At 41.2% G+C, this 20,875-nt stretch overlaps 1 protein-coding gene across 1 annotated transcript in view; it reads right to left on the bottom strand.

Moving 5' to 3' along the window:
- Positions 1-14: 14 nt before the first annotated feature.
- Positions 15-20,875, bottom strand: part of traf5 (Tnf receptor-associated factor 5) — a 28,972-nt gene continuing 8,111 nt past the window's right edge. The window contains exons 2-11 of the mRNA XM_060941501.1: positions 18,902-19,159; positions 18,684-18,741; positions 16,815-16,916; positions 16,490-16,654; positions 13,923-14,000; positions 13,755-13,829; positions 13,571-13,663; positions 8,062-8,181; positions 5,379-5,550; positions 15-2,975 (exon numbers count right to left, since the gene is read on the bottom strand). Coding sequence (XP_060797484.1) covers positions 2,410-2,975; positions 5,379-5,550; positions 8,062-8,181; positions 13,571-13,663; positions 13,755-13,829; positions 13,923-14,000; positions 16,490-16,654; positions 16,815-16,916; positions 18,684-18,741; positions 18,902-19,125 — 1,653 coding nt within the window. The 5' untranslated portion in view covers positions 19,126-19,159 and the 3' untranslated portion in view covers positions 15-2,409. The remainder of the gene's footprint in view (positions 2,976-5,378; positions 5,551-8,061; positions 8,182-13,570; positions 13,664-13,754; positions 13,830-13,922; positions 14,001-16,489; positions 16,655-16,814; positions 16,917-18,683; positions 18,742-18,901; positions 19,160-20,875) is intronic.

The following is a 20,875-nucleotide window of genomic DNA, read 5'->3' on the forward strand; positions in this document are numbered from 1 at the left end:
CATCAGGACACCTGTTTCAAACGGGTGAAAATGCACCAGATCTTTATTTAAGAAAATCATACACATCATTTTGAACAACTATGACCACGTATAAAAATAAAAATACAAAGTCTTTTAGAAACCAGACTCATCGACAGTGTCTCAGCTTCTCCTCAGAGTTATTTCCTCATTTTTTGGGGCAAATTCACAATAAAAAAAAAAAATAATCTGCAGCTGAAAATAACTTAAATAAATGCTCTGGAATTACAGGCCCCCTTCAAGAGAATCGGGGAGACATTAAACGTTAATTATAAAATGTGTAACACAATGAAATCGATATTTCCAGTGAATCAAGGGAAAATGTTTAGCTTTCCTCCAGTAAAACAGGTTTAAAAAAAATCTCTCCGATATACACAGTACTGTGCAAAAGTCTTAGGCATGTGTAAAGAAACGCTGTGGACCAAAAATGGCTTAAAAATAATGAAATAAAATGTTTCAACATTAAAAAAAATATTATAAACAGCAGTAAGCCATAATAAATGAAACAAAGTCAATATTTGATGTGAGACGACCCTTTGCTTTAAAAAAAAAAAAAATAGTCGTCTCAGGTCCAGTGAGTGCAGTTTTAAGCAGAAATGAGCTGTAGGTTTTACTGAGCATCTTACAGAACCAGCCACAGGTCTTCTGGACACTTTGACTGTCACACTCGCGTCTTCATTTTGCACCAAAACCCAGCAGCCTTCATTATGTTTTCTTTTTTAATCTGAAAAGTGCGCTCTTATGTAATACGCTGCTCAGTTACAAACATTTTTTTCTGTAGCATTTAATTTTGTGCTGGAAAACAAACACTTGGAGCTCCTAAAATGTTTTTTGTACTGACAAGGGGAAGCCATGGCCTAATGGTTAGAGGAACAGCTTTGGGACCAAAAGGTTGCTGGTTCAATTCCCTGGACCAGCAGGACTGGTTTAAGTGCCCTTGAGCAAGGCACCTAATCCCCAACTGCTCTGGCAAGAGTGGTGGCGTACCTTGTGTCTGATTAGCCAATGAAAAACTGATGATGTGATCATCGGTTCGGGCATTGAACTTGACCAACTGTACTGACTTGATAACGTAATAGAAATCTATAACAAAGTTTGTATGAAAAAAAGGCCACCTAAGACTTTTGCACCATACTGTGTATGTCAAAATTATTTGCACCTAGCATTGAAAACTAAAAAAAATAAAAATCTCATCTCATTATCTCTAGCCGCTTTATCCTGTTCTACAGGGTCGCAGGCAAGCTGGAGCCTATCCCAGCTGACTACGGGCGAAAGGCGGGGTACACCCTGGACAAGTCACCAGGTCATCACAGGGCTGACACATAGACACAGACAACCATTCACACTCACATTCACACCTACGGTCAATTTAGAGTCACCAGTTAACCTAACCTGCATGTCTTTGGACTGTGGGGGAAACCGGAGCACCCGGAGGAAGCCCACATGGACACGGCGAGAACATGCAAACTCCACATAGAAAGGCCCTCGCCGGCCACGGGGCTCGAACCCGGACCTTCTTGCTGTGAGGCGACAGCGCTAACCACTACACAACCGTGCCGCCCTAAATAAAAATCACGCGGGGGAAAAAAAATGCTTTCAGTCTCCAGGAACTCTTATTTTTGACCAAGTTCTTTTTCCTCTGCGTATCAACAAGACATTTCGCATATAAAAATAATTGGTCATCATAGGGAAAATTTGGGATTGTAAGGCTTCAAAATCAGCTAGTAGACACCATCTCCGTATCAGTAAGCTGTTTAGATGCATTGGAGTCCAACCTTCTGACCACACACCCTATCTGTATATTTGGCAAAAAATGAGACAAGGAAAAACATGAAAAAGCTCTTGATAGCCCAATGTAAAATATGGGAGTGGCGCTTGTAAAGATTTAAGGCGTCTTTGAATTCTGTAGTAACTGAATATGTTAGCCCAAAACATGGTTGGCTCTGCCAGGAGGTCAAAGCAACAAGATAATGGCTTCCATATCAACATAGATTGTTAGGGAACCAAATCAAAAACCCATCTCTACTGCCGAAAAATGGTGCTTGGATTTGAACCCCATTAAAGACTGTAATCTGAATTGAAGATGATGTCCACATATACAAACCTAAGCATATTAAAAAAATAAATAAATAAAATCTTTAACTGTGGTGCATGATGGAATGATCCAGATTCTCTTTGCTCTGTTATTCTCTCTGAGAGAGGATTCACCAAGTATTAATTATTGGGGTGCCAATTATTTTGAAACCAGTGTTTAACACTCATTACAGGTGGTAGTCGTCTTTGGACATTGTCATGAAGGGTGGCATTAATTTTGGAGTTGACTATATGTACTCATATCCTGAAACAATCTTATAAAGGCCAGCTTTACTTGATCCGTTCTCCCTGGATGCTCTACAGATCCTCCAACCCTGTTGTGTCCACCTTGACTTTGATGAACAGTGTGTCATCTCGTATGTAGACTGCGTTTCGGGGACCTTCCAGATCAGTGTGAGAGATGAAGCGCGAGAACCCTAAAGCGGCGTTGCTGTCGGCTGTGGGTCTGCGGAAACTCTCTTTGTTGGTGTCGGGGGTGAAGCTGCAGTTGATGTGGTTGCGTGAGCCGCTCTGGTCCAGCACGGTCAGCGTGATGCTCTGGCGGAATGGCCACGGCAGCAGCGAGTCAAAGTCACCTCTCATCACCATGACATAGAGGGAGAGGTGCGTGCCCCGAGCACTTCCGTCCCCATCCGGATACACGCGGACACTCAGCTTGTAACCGCTGCGGCCGGTGTAGAAAGGTGGCGAGGTGAGCGGCGCACCGGCGTCTTTTCTGCGCTGGTAGTCATGAAACTTCCAGATGAGCTTCCCATCATACGACGTGGACTCAAGCTGGCGAAAACGCTGCTCATTGCACTGCAGCTGCTCCACATGGATGTCCAGGAGTCGAGTGTGACGCTGACACGTCTGCCCTAAAGCTCCTGCATGATCACACACACACACAGCACCGTTTTAACACTTGATGTCAAGTCTGCAGGAGCAATTCCAACATTTTACCAATTTTATTGGTAGAAAATGCTACTTGCGCTGCGTTTCTATCAACTACAGTTATATAATATTTTGACATTTTAGTACAATATCATTCAGGTTTGAACAGAACCATAGAAAAAGCAGAACGCAGAATTCATTTAAAATATCTGCTTTCACCATCTTCATCTAATCCCTTATCAATCTTTAACTTTTGAACATTTTCATCGAAAGTCTAAAATTTCATGTTAAATGTATCGGAAATATTCAAGTTTTCTTTTATTACTATTCAATTCATAATTGCTTATAATTCAGTATTGGATCGTTTGGTGAAGCAGCAGGGAGTGTTGCCACCTCACAGCTCCAGCATCTTCACTTCACTCCTGAGCTTTGTTGAGTTTCACATGTTCCCCCAAAACATGCCAGTAGGTGGACTGACTATAGAAAAAGCCCCCGAGCCCCTGAGCTACACATCCACCACAACTTTAACCAGGAGAAAGTGGTTACTAAAGATGAATGAATGGATGGAAATCTCATTATTGAGAACCAGATCAATAAGAATGCGAGTTGACATTTTAGTTGACCTTGTAGCGGCGCTCACTGGCCATTTTATCAGATCAGTTTGTAGGCAGTGCTATGTACAATGTATCCGCACTCCTCTACCCTGTTCATCAGCGACCACCATAGAACCATCACTGACCAGCACTAGGGCACACTATTCAACAATTATTCCCTGAAAGCGAAGTGAATATGGGTGATTATTCCATCCACGTTCACTGAATATGAGCAATCGCACGCTCTGATTGGCTACTCTACTACAAGGCTATCAGCTCATATACCGTGAGTAGAGAAGAACAAAATGGTTGCCCGTGTTGCTGAACCAACCGAGGATGAAATAAAAACTCTACTCAAAAACAAAACCCAAAAAAAATAAAAAAAAAGCAGCAACAAAACATGGAATGAAAGTATTTGATGGTAAGAACATCTCATCTCATCTCATTATCTCTAGCCGCTTTATCCTGTTCTACAGGGTCGCAGGCAAGCTGGAGCCTATTCCAGCTGACTACGGGCGAAAGGCGGGGTACACCCTGGACAAGTCGCCAGGTCATCACAGGGCTGACACATAGACACAGACAACCATTCACACTCACATTCACACCTACGGTCAATTTAGAGTCACCAGTTAACCTAACCTGCATGTCTTTGGACTGTGGGGGAAACCGGAGCACCCGGAGGAAACCCACGCGGACACGGGGAGAACATGCAAACTCCACACAGAAAGGCCCTCGCCGGCCACGGGGCTCGAACCCAGGACCTTCTTGCTGTGGGGCGACAGCGCTAACCACTACACCACCGTGCCGCCCTTGTATAAAGTTTTATTTATCGAATTTACACAAAAAGAAATAAATAAAAATGCTCTGTTTCTCAAAATCCAGTGAATGTGGATAGAATAAAGCAATTATTCCACTCAATTTCGTCATACGTGGCTTATAGCCGGCGCTATGCGCCTCGTCAGCTATCAGCTAATGTATGACTCGATTTCATGCAGTAACTGTTTAAATAATAATGGAGATGAAATCGAGGCTATTATTCACTGAGTCTGAGGCGGATAACTGTTTTAGTATAAATACACGGATGATGATGATTTTTTAAAAAAATTGTATTAGTTTTGTGTGTAGTGGTTAGCACTGTCGCCTCACAGCAAGAAGGTCCGGGTTCGAGCCCCGTGGCCGGCAAGAGCCTTTCTGTGCGGAGTTTGCATGTTCTCCCCGTGTCCGCGTGGGTTTCCTCCGGGTGCTCCGGTTTCCCCCACAGTCCAAAGACATGCAGGTTAGGTTAACTGGTGACTCTAAATTGAGCGTAGGTGTGAATGTGAGTGTGAATGGTTGTCTGTGTCTATGTGTCGGCCCTGTGATGACCTGGCGACTTGTCCAGGGTGTACCCCGCCTTTCGCCCGTAGTCAGCTGGGATAGGCTCCAGCTTGCCTGCGACCCTGTAGAACAGGATAAAGCGGCTAGAGATAATGAGATGAGATGAGATGTATTAGTTTTGAAACAGATAAAATAAACCACAATTCCACCTTACCTTTGAATAGTTTTAGATCAAACTTCGTAGCATCTTTAGTGCTTTTAGGAACAGCTTTTTCTTTCATAATGTGTAATTCTTCCTCACTTATGGTGACGAAGTGATTGGCCGCCATTTTGCCGAGTCACTCGAGGTGATTATCCAGAAATAATCTGAATTCCTCAACCAATCAGTGGATGGTTTCCTATAATCACCTGTGTATTTATACTTAAACCTAATATAGACCAGAAACACACAATCTGCACTGATCATATCACGTATGCTGTCCTCACCCAGGTGATCTCTGAGGCTCTGCATCATTGCCACCTGCTGCCTGAGAGAATCGAGTGAAACTCGGAGGGCGCTCAGCTCTTCTTTAGCCAACTCGGCATCCAGAACACTGCGGAGCTCCTGCAGCTCCTGTTTAACACTGGAGACACACTCCCTCTGCTCCACCACCGACCTCTACAACACAAGCACCGTAGGATCAGCTGAGCTCCTGCTAACACACACCGTTCACAGACCACATGCAAGACTGAGGCTTGTACAGAGATACTGTACATTACCAAAGTAAGAAAAGACAAGCTTATGAAGGGGTTGTTTTGTTTTAATACAATTTCTTTTCACTATATAGTAGGTCTTCTCACATTTCCTCCAATGGAACGTCTCAATTCTCAAAAACACAAAAGAACGTTTGAAAATAAAAGTACATTTTTCATCACTGAAAAATTTCAGTCCCCAGAGACATTATAGCCTTTGACCGTTTCCTGTTTCCTTGGAGTATAAAAATGAGGTTGTACATCTATGAAATTCCTTTTTATGCATCACCATAGAATTTGGGATCATCATTTAAAAAAAAAAAAGCTATGACACGATCTCCAGCTTGAGGTGGTCAAGTTCCAAAATCAGATGATATCTTAAATTTAGATTTTATTGATTTTTTTAAAACTTAGTCCCATGCCCTGTAGCCACGATTCACCACCTATTGACATTTTATGGTTCCAAAGAGCCACTGTATGATATTGATTAATTGATACAATATGCATTTCTGTGAATCCTGTGGGTAACTTTAGAACACGACTCACTCACTCACAGACTCTAGAAACTGAGCATTATATGTTTTCTCATACTAAATATTTCTTTCCTTTTTTAATCTAAAAAGTAACTACAATCCTATTATTAATACAGTGGTGCTTGAAAGTTTGTGAACCCTTTAGAATTTTCTATATTTCTGCATAAATAGGACCTAAAGCATCATCAGATTTTCACACAAGTCCTAAAAGTAGATAAAGAGAACCCAGTTAAACAAATGAGACAAAAATATTATACTTGGTCATTTATTTATTGAGGAAAATGATCCAATATTACATATCTGTGAGTGGCAAAAGTATGTGAACCTCTAGGGTTAGCAGTTAATTTGAAGGTGAAATTAGAGTCAGGTGTTTTCAATCAATGGGATGACAATCAGGTGTGAGTGGGCACCATGTTTTATTTAAAGAACAGGGATCTATCAAAGTCTGATCTTCACAACACGTTTGTGGAAGTGTATCATGGCACGAAGAAAGGAGATTTCTGAGGATCTCAGAAAAAAGTGTTGTTGATGCTCATCAGGCTGGAAAAGGTTACAAAACCATCTCTAAAGAGTTTGGACTCCACCAATCCACAGTCAGACAGATTGTGTACAAATGGAGGAAATTCAAGACCATTGTTACCCTCCCCAGGAGTGGTTGACCAACAAAGATCACTCCAAGAGCAAGGTGTGTAATAGTCGATGAGGTCACAAAGGACCCCAGGTTAACTTCTAAGCAACTGAAGGCCTCTCTCACATTGGCTAATGCTAATGTTCATGAGTCCACCATCAGGAGAACACTGAACAACAATGGTGTGCATGGCAGGGTTGCAAGGAGAAAGCCACTGCTCTCCAAAAAGAACATTGCTGCTCATCTGCAGTTAGCTAAAGATCATGTGGACAAGCCAGAAGGCTATTGGAAAAATGTTTTGTGGACAGATGAGACCAAAATAGAACTTTTTGGTTTAAATGAGAAGCGTTATGTTTGGAGAAAGAAAAACACTGCATTCCAGCATAAGAACCTTATCCCATCTGTGAAACATGGTGGTGGTAGTATCATGGTTTAGGCCTGTTTTGCTGCATCTGGGCCAGGACGGCTTGCCATCATTGATGGGACAATGAATTCTGAATTATACCAACGAATTCTAAAGGAAAATGTCAGGACATCTGTCCATGAACTGAATCTCAAGAGAAGGTGGGTCATGCAGCAAGACAACGACCCTAAGCACACAAGTTGTTCTACCAAAGAATGGTTAAAGAAGAATAAAGTTAATGTTTTGGAATGGCCAAGTCAAAGTCCTGACTTTAATCCAATCGAAATGTTGTGGAAGGACCTGAAGCGAGCAGTTCATGCGAGGAAACCCATCAACATCCCAGAGTTGAAGCTGTTCTGTACGGAGGAATGGGCTAAAATTCCTCCAAGCCGGTGTGCAGGACTGATCAACAGTTACCGCAAACGTTTAGTTGCAGTTATTGCTGCACAAGGGGGTCACACCAGATACTGAAAGCAAAGGTTCACATACTTTTGCCACTCAGATATGTAATATTGGATCGTTTTCCTCAATAAATAATGGCCAAGTATAATATTTTTGTCTCATTTGTTTAACTGGGTTCTCTTTATCTACTTTTAGGACTTGTGTGAAAATCTGATGATGTTTTAGGTCATATTTATGCAGAAATATAGAAAATTCTACAGGGTTCACAAACTTTCAAGCACCACTGTATATTGTGATGTATTTCATTCACCCCTAGTCTTTAGTATCGTTATACTGCAAGTATAATGGATTATATTATTTACTGGATACCATAAAAATTCTCCCGAATATACAAAACTTACAAATGCACATGTAAATATTGAAAAAATGTGGTACTGGTGTTAATGGTGCTAGTGGAAAGGGTTTCTTTACCTGGATGGCAGAAAACGTGTTATCACACTTGTTCACCTCTCTGTTAAGATTAGCAACAAGCAAGTTCCTCTCCTTCAACTCCCTCTCCTGGAGGGCCAAGTCATGCTGTAGCTGATCTACCTGAGACACACAGAGCCAGTTCAGCCCAATATCGAAGATTTTTAAAAATCCTACATTTAAGGCCATTTAAATAGAAAAAGAAGGCAAAGTAACAGTTACAAACATTAGCATAAAGATTCTTAAAACAAATCACAGTTCCTGGACCAGCTGGTCATACTCACCGTGCTGCTGTGGCTTGAAGTGAAAAGAATGTTCTGTAGCTAAATGTGTACTTTCTTGCATTGGCCAAATGCTACCATAGAAAAGCTTTAGCTCTGACAGTAGGAAGTAAACAAGTAAACAAAGGTAGTGTCTATTAGTATAATCTTTACACCTGGGTTACACCACATGGTGGGTATGAAATTGTCCGACATCACTTTTTCCACTGAATTAGTTGTTGCCTATGCGTGCACATACACAGGTCACTAAAAGCAAACTGCCTGTTTACCACTAAAAGTGTTCCTTGGAAAAATCTTCAGAAATGTTTATAGTGGCGGGACGGTGGTGTAGTGGTTAGCGCTGTCGCCTCACAGCAAGAAGGTCCGGGTTCGAGCCCCGTGGCCGGCGAGGGCCTTTCTGTGCGGAGTTTGCATGTTCTCCCCGTGTCCGCGTGGGTTTCCTCCGGGTGCTCCGGTTTCCCCCACAGTCCAAAGACATGCAGGTTAGGTTAACTGGTGACTCTAAATTGACCGTAGGTGTGAATGTGAGTGTGAATGGTTGTCTGTGTCTATGTGTCAGCCCTGTGATGACCTGGTGACTTGTCCAGGGTGTACCCCGCCTTTCGCCCGTAGTCAGCTGGGATAGGCTCCAGCTTGCCTGCGACCCTGTAGAACAGGATAAAGCGGCTACAGATAATGAGATGAGATGAGATTGTTAAACAGAGAAGCTTTATTTAAAAAAAAAAAAAAAAGACGACTTTACACCCTACTATATTTGGCCAGATTTTGTTAGCGCAGACAAAAATCGCACCTTGTAAAATAATTTGTTGGTAGTAAGTTAAGATCCACAGTCTTATGATGAATTAACTTTCATTGTTATGCTGATGACATTCAAATCTACATCACTATCACCCCTTCCATAGCCTCTGTTCAGCTGCTAAGGACTTGCATCACTGACCTTAAGCAATGGTTGCATAAGCACTGCCTTAAACTTAATGCTGGCAAAACGGAGGTTCTATTAGTAGGTACCAAAAGACAGGTTCTGAACTTCTCCAGTTTCACTATTGTTGTTGATGGTGTGTCTATTAGCCCTTCCCAAGTTATAAAAAACCTTGGAGTTCTCTTTGACTCCACCCTTACGTTTGAACCCCATCTTAAACTAATTACTAAGAATGCTTTCTTTCACCTCCACAATATTGCATGTCTCCGCCCTCTTCTCTTGGAAACCGATGCCAAAATGTTGGTCAATGCATTTATTTTTTCTCGTCTTGACTATTGCAATTCTCTCTTTTATGGTCTCCCTGCCACATTGCTCAATTGCCTGCAGTGCATCCCAAACTCAGCAGCTAGAGTCCTCACACTCACCAAGCGCACTGCTCACATTACTCCTGTTTTACAGCAACTGCATTGGTTGCCAGTTATTTCTCGGATCAAATACAAAATCTTGCTTTTAACCTATAAAGCTCTTCATGGTTTTGCCCCTTCCTATCTCTGTGAGCTAATTCATTTGTACTGTCCCTCCCGCTCCCTCAGATCGTCTGTCTGTGGACTTCTGACTGTCCCACGTTTTAAACTGGCATCTATGGGTGGCAGATCATTCAGTGTTGCTGCTCCTAAACTTTGGAACTCATTACCACAATCGCTCCGTGACTGTTCCACTCTCACTTCCTTCAAAGCTAACTTGAAAACTTTTCTCTTTACCTCACGCTACTCTTCCTAGTGTGGCTTTTTTTTTTTGGTAACTCCTGTGTAAAGCATCCTTGGGTTTGTGAAAGGCGAAATTGAACTTATTATTATTATTATAATGTGATGTGCTCACTGCTGACTGATTTAATGTCACTGCCACAAAAAACAGTCGATGATAATTTTTAAAAATTAAAATCTAAAAAGAGTGCTGCTGCTATGACTCTGGTCTTAAAGCCATCAATATGACGAGAGCATATCAAAGTCTTTCCTGTGCAAGAACCCAGTCCTCCCAGGCAGTCTCCCAACTCAGTACTCACCAGGCCCTTAAGGTGCATTGGGTGGCACCGATCTCCGCTTCTATAGCCCTCAGCCTCTTGCCTGTACAGCTAGGGTTACAGTGGGAGGCTGGTTCTCTGGTAACCATGAGAGTTTGACTCCCCGCTCACATCTGTATTGCAGCGTGCCTTTCCAGATGGCAGTAGGTGCCATTTTTATGATGGTCTTTGATATGACCTGACCATGAGTACAACAATTGAGAGGTGGGCATGCTAACCACTAGGCCATCTCATGGTGTGACGAAAGCGTACAGTATGATTACGAAAAATTCACAGGAAAGCCACAAATATAGAGAATTTGAAATAGAGTGTTTTGTTGAACTGTGACAGCAGAGAGAATGTCTCTTTGACGTAGCAGTAAGTTGTATCATTATAGACCTTATATCAAGGGGTTGTTTTTGTTTATGCTACCTTGTTCCACACAATCCCATTTTGATGACTTAAGCAGAAGGTATTAATCTTCTGTCGTTAAAGGGCTGTATAATCTGTAGGTATCATGCCGCCATCTTGTGTCAGAACTACAATTCCCAGTCCACTTCCGTGTGACCTACGTCACGCGTGGGCGGGATCATCTACGTCATCATACAAGGAAACATAAAACAATGGGACAACGCTTCCATCTTGGTCTCTCACGTCTGGCTTCCGATGAATCTGGATGTATAAAGAGGCGCGCTCTCCACCCAAAAAGACGTCTTCTTTATTGCAAGATCCATCACTCAGCGCGATTTTGCTTCTTACCCTTGGCAAAGGTAAACTCTAGAGTCGCGCGATCTTTAAACTCAACCCGAGTTACAACCGGTTTACTTGCATTAGAAGTGACGTCACGACTGCAGCCCAGGCAGTTAAAAGTTAAGAAGCGATTGAATCCTTTTTAACTCAAAAGTGCTGTGCATCTCATTCTGATCAGAGACTTTTCCTCACGAATGCTGAGGTTCGGACCAAGAATCCTCTGCTTTCCACGGGAACCACCCAAGTGCTCCGCTGGACCCGAAAGTTTCTACGCCTCCATCACGAGCGGCTCACGTGCTCCCACGGCGAGGCCCGAGACTACACCGGCGAATAGTTCTTCATATCTTGCTAAAGGCAGGATTAAGTAAGATTTTGGCATTTGGGCATAATTAGGATAGTCTTAGGAATTTGCTTTTATTTGAAATAGTGTGAATTTAAACCCAGGTTTATCTGTTACACTGTTAGACACGCAGCGTGTTGATTTATTTTGGTTCTGTGTTCTCTCAATTGTTTAATAGATAGGCTGCGCATGCTTCTCTCTTTTTTATTCTTACTAACATTATAATTTCATTATTATACATCTTGATGTCATTAAGATTTCAGTGGATTCAGTATGGTTATGAGCTAGTGGGTTAGCTACAGCTTCCCTTTTGTCTGCTTAGCAACACAAAGCTAATCAAGGCCTACCATGTGCTCAGCAGGCCATCAGGCCTGATAAACCACACCTCAGCTAGAAATCCACAAGTTAGCTTTTAGTTAGCTACGGCTAATACCCTTGTCTTTAGCAACACGTGCTCAGTAGGCCTCACCAGGCCTAACAAACACACTTTAGCTAGGCCATAGGGCCTTTAGCAAACTCACACTAGCAACACAAGGCTAAACACAGAGCTAATCCTTTGTTCTGTTTAGATAACATTCTTTTGTTTAGCTACCAACAAGCTAGGCCTCCACCACGTGTAGTTAGCTACACGAGGCTAAACACATGGTCAAGTCCTACACACACACACACACACACACACCTCTCACTGCTTGTGTGTATATATATTGATTTATTTTCTTTTTATCTTTGTATAATAAATTCATTTATTAAACAAGCTGTGTTTATTTGTGTGAACAATATGAAGTCCCCAATCTTCTCAAAGAATTCAAAAAGGGTGCGTATGTTATGTAATATGGTAAGTGATCGTAATAATTTGGAAATATACCATAATTTAGCTGTTTGGTAATTTATTATTAAGCACCAGGATTAATGGTATGATTCACTAAATGATTCCCTAAACGATTCATTGAATGATTCACCAAATGATTCACTAAACGATTCATTGAACGATTCATTAAATGATTCACTGAATGAGACTGATTCTATGGTATGATTCAATTCAAACGAGTCAAATTAAACGATTCAATGGGATTGATTCATTTTAATTATTGACCTTCAAAATTTAATGAGACTGATTTAACGAGATTGATCACTTAATTTCAATAATTAACTGATTGCACCCACAAATCTGACATGGAGAACACAGTCTGTTATAGGCCAAGTTTACATTAGACCGTATCTGTCTCGTTTTCTTCGCGGATGCACTGTCCGTTTACATTAAACCGCCTGGAAACGTCGGGAAACGGGAATCCGCCAGGGTCCACGTATTCAATCCAGATCGTGTCTGGTCCGGTGCTGTGTAAACATTGAGGATACGCGGATACGCTGTGCTGAGCTCTAGCTGGCGTCATCATTGGACAACGTCACTGTGACATCCACCTTCCTGATTCGCTGGCGTTGGTCATGTGACGCGACTGCTGAAAAACGGCGCGGACTTCCGCCTTGTATCACCTTTCATTAAAGAGTATAAAAGTATGAAAATACTGCAAATACTGATGCAAATACTGCCCATTGTGTAGTTATGATTGTCTTTAGGCTTGCCATCCTTCCACTTGCAAGTGGTAAGTGATATGCGCTTGGATCACACACACAGCGGCTCAGTCCCGAATCGTGGCTCGTGCACTTCACTCGCGCGCTCTGTGAGCTGCGCAGGGCCGGAGTGCGCACCCTCCAGAGGGCACTCGCTGTTCAGGGCGGAGTGATTTGGAGCGCAGAATGCCTGCGGAGCCGAGCGTATCCGTGTATTGGTGTTGCTGTGTGCATGCAAATCGTGTATTGGTGTTGCTGTGTGCACGCTAATCGTTTTAAAAACGTTAATCTGATGATCCGCTGATACGGTCTAATGTAAACATGGGCATAGAATTCAGCCAAGGTTTTACAGTGTGGCAAGCAGTAGAATTTGCATTAGAAACATGGTGGTGGTAGTGTAACACGAAACGGTGACAAGTAACTACAAAATTAAAACCGCCGAATATAAAAGACACACCTCAATTTGGTAAAGAGATGTCTAGGTTTTGCAGGGTTCAAGTTTCATCTACTGGTTAGAACGTTGGGTTGTGAAACATGGATCTTTTTCAGTTTACTTACATACCTGTTCATACCTGTTTAGCAACAGTTCATACCTGTTTAGCGAGCTTGCTGTTGCTCTCCAGTACAAGCAGCACATGGTGGCTAAATTCAGTGTATTCATGGACTTTCACTTTGCTTCTTTTATCCTAAAGGAGAGAGGAAATGTTCACCTTGTATTATGATGAAGAAAGATTTAGTAGTGGAAAAGGAGGAGATGAATGATGATGGTGCCCTTACTCGGACTGTGCAGCCATATTGCTTAAAGATGCAGTCTGTCTCCACCTCTGGACACTCATCGACATGTCCTTTGAGCTACAGGAAAGAAACAGCAGAATGAAATAAACAATAAAATGCTCAATATGTTGCAACGGTTATGTTTTATTTATAGTCAAACGTGAACAGAACCTTGTGCCTCTTAACCATCTGAGAGCAGTTATCGGGACACTGAACTTCAGCTTCAGGACACGACATCTTTTCATGCTCCTGAAATGATCCATAGGACAGAGTTAGCAGATTTATGGAGTTAAAACTCACTACTGAACAGGGCTTTACATTAACTTTTTTGCTCACCGGCCACTGTGGCTAGTGGTTTTCCTGAGTCACTAGCCATTCAGCCTTTTCACTAGCCACAGTTTTGTTGCCAGGAAATCGCAGTTTTTTCTTCACCATGATGCGTTAAAGTTCGGAAGATCTAGATTTAATTATGAATGGCAGCATATAATGTATCTCTACAGTAGCACTCAATACTCAGTGCTGTTAAGGTAGCTCCCTATATGAAAACATGCAACCAATTCAGACAAAAATGTAAACAGAGTATTCTGTTTATTGAATTCAAATTCAAGCCCCTTACAATATGAAATATCATATAATATGAAAAATAACATTCAGTACAACTGAACTGATTCTAATATTAAAAGTCCAATTCAGAACATTTATCATTGAAAAACATTTGATGTTTTGATATGCAAGTATTATGTGTATTATCAAGTATTATTATGTATATTATGTATTATCTATTAATAGTGTGTGTGTGTGTGTGTGTGTGTGTGTGTGTGAACATGTGTAGAGAGAGACATTAAATGTCCTCATTACATTCATCATCAGATGAGTCTGAATGGTCCATGAAAAATGGTCTTCGTGACCTGAGGCTTCCAGCAGGCCATAAGTTGATGGCTGGGGCAGATCAACTTCTTTCCAATCACATGAACGTTTCTAAACAGCAGCTCCACCCTCTCCAGCTCAGCCGACTTCATGACAGCCAGGGACTGAAAGCAATGCTGTCCTGTAGTGAACCAGCCGTCTTCGCCTGTTTTGATGTTATAGTACCGATGTGTGCATTTGACTTTTCGTGGTCCTTTATAGTTTCGAGTTTAAAATTACTGGTGCCTGTCTTTGCCAGACTTTCTACAGTCTCCGCAGTACATGGTATTTTCGGTTTTGCTATGAACTAGCCAATCTCACCCGAACTTCCATTTGTCATTGAACTGTCTTATCTTCCTATTAGTGTCTTGTTCATCTCCATGGCCGTAGCCAGCTCTGAGGCCCCTGCGGTCCGGACCTCGGTCATTTTTAAGAGCTGAAAATACATTTGTACGCTAAATATACAACTGGATAAAAAAAAAACGAATAACATTAAAACGTCTCCGTAAAAAGTGCATTGTTAATTATGTTAAATGTTGATTCTGTCTTCTGTGTGTGTTTGGTGCGGCTCTGAGACCGAGAACACAAAAGCGAATGAGCGTATGACTCGGCGGAGGAACGCAGTGCAGCAGACACGGGGTTTTCATCAAGCTGTTCAATTTACATTTTCGAAGCAGCGCAGTTGTAGCCAGACGCGCAGCTTGTGAACAGGCAAGGCAGGCAACTGCTTGGGGCCCCCTGGCCCAGAAGGGCTTATTTATTTTGTTTTTTATTGTTTTTATTGTTCTTTACCATTGTATTTTCACATTTGGAATTTAAAAAACTTTGGTTACATACATTTTTCATTGGTGTCAGATTATTTATAACATACTGGTGATGAACACTGGTCAGAAGGGCCCCCTGGAAATTTTTGCTTGGGGCCACAACAGACTCTAGAATCACCTCTGGTTGTAGCCTGCCTTGTTTGTGATTTTAAAAATAAATCATTCGATAAGCCAAAGCAATAGAGTGGAAAGTTTCAACTTATGTTTGCCTTGGATAACTTTGCCTAAAACATGGTGGTGTATACTGATTTTTTTTCTCAATTTTTTTTTTTTGTGTGTAGGTGTAACGGATGCCAGATTGTTAATGTATCTTAGTTCCATAGGCTACATGGTTAGGGTATCTTTTGTCCTCATTGCTTGGACCAGATCAAACCATTAAACAAGCTTCAATTATTCTTACTCTTGCCACATACATGATTTTTTTTTTTCAAAACTGATGATATTCAGTTCAAACACCATTAAAAGTGATTTCAGGAATAGATCTCTTGTGTGATGTGTAATTCACCCCCTCATTTAAATATGTCGAACATTTTTCGGCGCGCGCTTTGCGCATCACAGACCTTGGTGATTTTAAAATGCTGCTCCGGCCCTGATCATCTCTGCCCCTTTTTCCCTGAGCAGCGGGGTTTGAAACTCCAGCTATATGCCACCACATAATGCGCTTATCAGTCGTCAGCAACTTTGTTGCTTCGTTCATTAACCGCAGGTTACTGTATCACTTATTTTATCTGAGACGTTCTAAACAATTCTAACATGTTGTCAGAATGCTTATGCAGGTGCTCATGGGAGTTGTAGGCGCGTAATATTACATTGCAATGTGTTTATTATATCAGATGCCTTCAGAGAAAACTACAATTAAAATATATTGTCATACAACAGAATAAACCACCCGCCAAAGTGGCTAGTGGGACTAAAGTTATTACCCGCCAAAGCTGAATTTTACCCGCATTTGGCGGGTGCTAATGTAAAGCCCTGCTACTGAAGTCAAAACATGAAAAGGTGTCTGACCGGGAGCTGGGTAACGGGGTACGGCTTGGTGCAGTAGCGACAGAATTCTGTGCGAAAGGAACAGAGGCTTTGCTGGTGGTCTGGTAAATTCTTGCGTAACAGGATGTCAGTGCAACCTGGGTTGGAGCATTGCAGGGTTTCATACTGACACAGCTTTAGGTGTTTCTGAGGGAGAAATATAGAGACAGAAAGAGAGCTATATCAGTCTGTTATTACTCAGTGAAGTAGAGTGAAAGATTTAGGGACTTTTAACTGCTGCCACTTCAGTGTGTACACTGCGTTTTTAGTTTCAACATGCAAATCACAAGGAGATTTTGGCTCTTACCTGCAAATTACACAGAGCAACCTTTTGTGTGCAGTCTGGAGTGTTGCTACAGTAAACTTCGAGATTTAGTAGTTCTCTTTTACAGCAGTTGTCTTGAAAAACCTGCAACGTTTTAAATAGTAATAACCATGCCAGAGTCTATACAGTCAACATAATCTATATTTTGTCAAAAAAAAATTCTGCATTACTGTCTCAGTAGAAAATAGCAAATTATTTTTTCCAACACTTTAATTTATAAAAAAAAAACAGCAACACAGAAACACTTGTACATTGTTAAATAAAATAACACAGCACTTCCCAAACTTCACCCCACCCCCTCTTTTCCCCCCCCAATCTGCTCACCTGCCAATTCCCAACCACCATCCAGCTTTCTCTCATCACCAGACAGATACCAAACATCCTTTTAAACTGCTAACACAGGCCAGCGTAACACACTCGGTGGAAAGTGCTATCTACCCTCTTCCACATACATGAGCTTGCAGATGCCCATAATTGGCTAGTGTCACTATGATTGACAGCAGAGGTAAAGTATGGCATCCCTCCCACCCAGACAATGCGCCCAATATTGCTCTCTTGACTCCTGGCTACAGATGGCTGCGCCATCTTTGGGATTTGAACCTGATGACAAGACGAGCGCTTCTCTATTTTACTCATTTTAGATGTGTCGGGAATGATTAACAGCACTTTTGTTTATTCGAAAATGGCCAAAAAAAATCCGTACAGCATCAAGAATGGTACGATTATAACACACTTATTAGAAACGCATCCATTTGATAGCAGACTCCAAATCTTCAGAAATACAGTAAGTCCTACTTTAAATCTTACTTAAAAGAATCATAAATGTGTCAGGATTTTTGTACCAGATGCTCTGTTTACAGAATGTGTAGAAACGGCGTTAGAAAGCAGGTGATTTTTTTGCTGCCTGATCCAGTAACTATCAACGAATAATCACCTCACTAGCGCCCCTATGGGATCAGGCAGCAAAACAGTGCGAAATATCGTGCGCTTTTCAACGCCGTTTCTACACATTCCGTAAACACAGCATCTGGTACAAAAGTCCCATAGCATATGACAAATGTAATTTATTTAGAAACGTACTGCTCACCATTTAAAAAAAAAAACAAAACCTTAAAATACATCCTTTTGGTTTTGTTATTCCGATATACGCTAGGGTGCATCAGTTGCCCCCTAAAAATGAAAAGTTCCTCCGATCATGATGCATTTTTGTTTTTATGTTCCTTTTGGTAAGAAAACACACTGGGTGAAATATTTTGACAAAATTCAAAAGTTTAATGGTGGCACCAGGAGCTCAAAGTTATGGAAAAAGCTGCTATTTTATGACAAAATTTCGATCACTTTTCATGAAACATTATGGCACCTTATAGAGTATACCAAATATCTTAGATACACATTTTTAGTACATATTCTAAATATATTATCAAGCACAGCTTGAGTTTTAGCCGTTCATTGAATCATTGTTCAACTACTTTTAAACAATACAAATGTATTATGAATCACATTAATGCTTCTCAATCCCTTGCAAAGGTTCTTAACATGATCACAAGAAATCAATAAATGGAGTCCAACATTGTGATTCAAACCTTACGCGAAAACATAAAATAAGCGTTTTTTGGCAAAAAATGAACCTCATGGTGCCACCATTAGACTTTTGAATATGGTCAAAAATTTTACAGGATGTCTTTATTGGTGAAAAGGAACACCCAAACAAAAATGCATCAGATTTTATGAAAGTGAGGGCAACTGATGCACCCTAATATACACCATATAAGTTTTAAGTGAATAAATTATCGAGTGCTGAATAAAATGACAGCTAACTGCAAACTTTTTCAACGGTGTATTAAAACATACCTCTTCTGACTTGATCAAAATGCCATCTAAGGGACATTTGGATGTGTCGCTGTTCTCACTGAGGAAAAAGAAAAATGTGGCTTGAGGTTTGCACCTGCCAATCCAGTCTGCCCAGAACAGAATGGATCGGCTGTTAAATATCACAAAATAAATCTGTTCTCTCAGAGAACTATTTCTACATGCATCTGTGTTGGTTTTTTCCCCCTTGTTGTACTTACATGAACATTCTTATGCACTTGGCACAGAAGATGTGGCCGCAGCCTGTCTGGTGGGGGTTAAGAATGGCGCCACTGCAGCCTGGGCACATGTAGCGCTCATCAAGTCGGGACACGAATCTGAGTGTGTGATTGGTCAGGAAGGACTCCAACTCCCACGATCTCACGGGATCAGAGCTCTGTTTGGAGAGCTGGAGGCTCGAGCATTCGTTCTCCTCAGCTGCCATGTCAGGCCAGGACGCTCAAGCTACAGACATGAGACTGAGTGGACACAGAAAGACATGGGCAGATACTGCAGCTCATTCATACCCGATTAATATCCAACAAGACATACAAAAGATCATTCTACTTTATTCAGTATAACCATTCCTTCTTTCTGAAAGAATGTTTATTATTCATAGATCTTTGTTTTTATTGGTGTAATGCAGTCCCGCTGTATTCCTTACCCTTAAACAGAACATTCTGACAAAAAAAAATGTTGACGTAATCATGCACCAAAATGGTCTTCACATAACCAAAAATTGTTCCTCTACAGCACTGCGTTAAGTAATCTTTTCTGACACTATTGTTTACAGTGTGACCACAGGCAACGCCAGCCGTACATCAGTTTTTATTCACGAGCCATGAGAACTTTTAACTCCTGAACCTTTCACCAAACTACTTACACTGTCATTTGTATCGCACTGACAGCATTTTTCCTAACTTTATTAAATCTGCAAAAAAAAAATTTTGTCCAGCTATTACACTTTAACTTCAGTGAGCTGTCAGTTAGGATTATACTTCAATAATAACACATTTACATTTACTTCATATTACACATAGCATTGTAAAGCACCAACTTTGAATAGGAAAAAAAAGTCATGGGTCATGTTCTTTAGACGGATATCATGCACTCTTAGAAAAAAAAAAGACACCACCAAGGGTACTTTTTTTTTGTACCTTTACCCTGATGAATGTACACTACCGTTCAAAAGTTTGGGGTCACCCAGACAATTTTGTGTTTTCCATGAAAAGTCACACTTTTATTTACCACCATAAGTTGTAAAATGAACAGAAAATATAGTCAAGACATTTTTCTGGCCATTTTGAGCATTTAATCGACCCCACAAATGTGATGCTCCAGAAACTCAATCTGCTCAAAGGAAGGTCAGTTTTATAGCTTCTCTAAAGAGCTCAACTGTTTTCAGCTGTGCTAACATGATTGTACAAGGGTTTTCTAATCATCCATTAGCCTTCTGAGGCAATGAGCAAACACATTGTACCATTAGAACACTGGAGTGAGAGTTGCTGGAAATGGGCCTCTATACACCTATGGAGATATTGCACCAAAAACCAGACATTTGCAGCTAGAATAGTCATTTAGCACATTAGCAATGTATAGAGTGGATTTCTGATTAGTTTAAAGTGATCTTCATTGAAAAGAACAGTGCTTTTCTTTCAAAAATAAGGACATTTCAAAGTGACCCCAAACTTTTGAACGGTAGTGTAGTGTACCTTTAAAACTTTACTAAAAAAAAAACCCAACCTATTATGGTCCAATTATGTGCCAGAAATCTTATTTAAGTACACTATATCCACATTTCCAGGTGAAGGATAAATATTTGGGGAGCAGCCATGGCCTAAAGGTTATAGAAGCAGCCTTGGGCCCAAAAGGTTGCTGGTTTGATTCCCTGGAACAGCAGGAAAATGTGTGGGGAGTGAATGAACAGCACTTTCCTCTGTATCCATGGCTGAGCAAGGCTCCCCAGGCGCTGTAGCATAGCTGCCCACTGGTCTGGGTGTGTGTGCGCTACAGGTTATTCTTTGTTCTAAGAGTGTAGAATAATTATTTCCTTCCTAAAGAGCCTTTTCATTAATGAAGCTTTAATTATTTGTATTGGTGTGTGCACGCGCACACAGAGCGAGAGCGAGGGAATCCCACCATGAATGTTTCTAATATATGTAAAGATCTTTATGGAGGGGCTGTCAGTAAAGTCA

The sequence above is a fragment of the Neoarius graeffei genome, chromosome 15 (genome assembly GCF_027579695.1).
Source record: "Neoarius graeffei isolate fNeoGra1 chromosome 15, fNeoGra1.pri, whole genome shotgun sequence".
Taxonomy (NCBI): domain Eukaryota; kingdom Metazoa; phylum Chordata; class Actinopteri; order Siluriformes; family Ariidae; genus Neoarius; species Neoarius graeffei.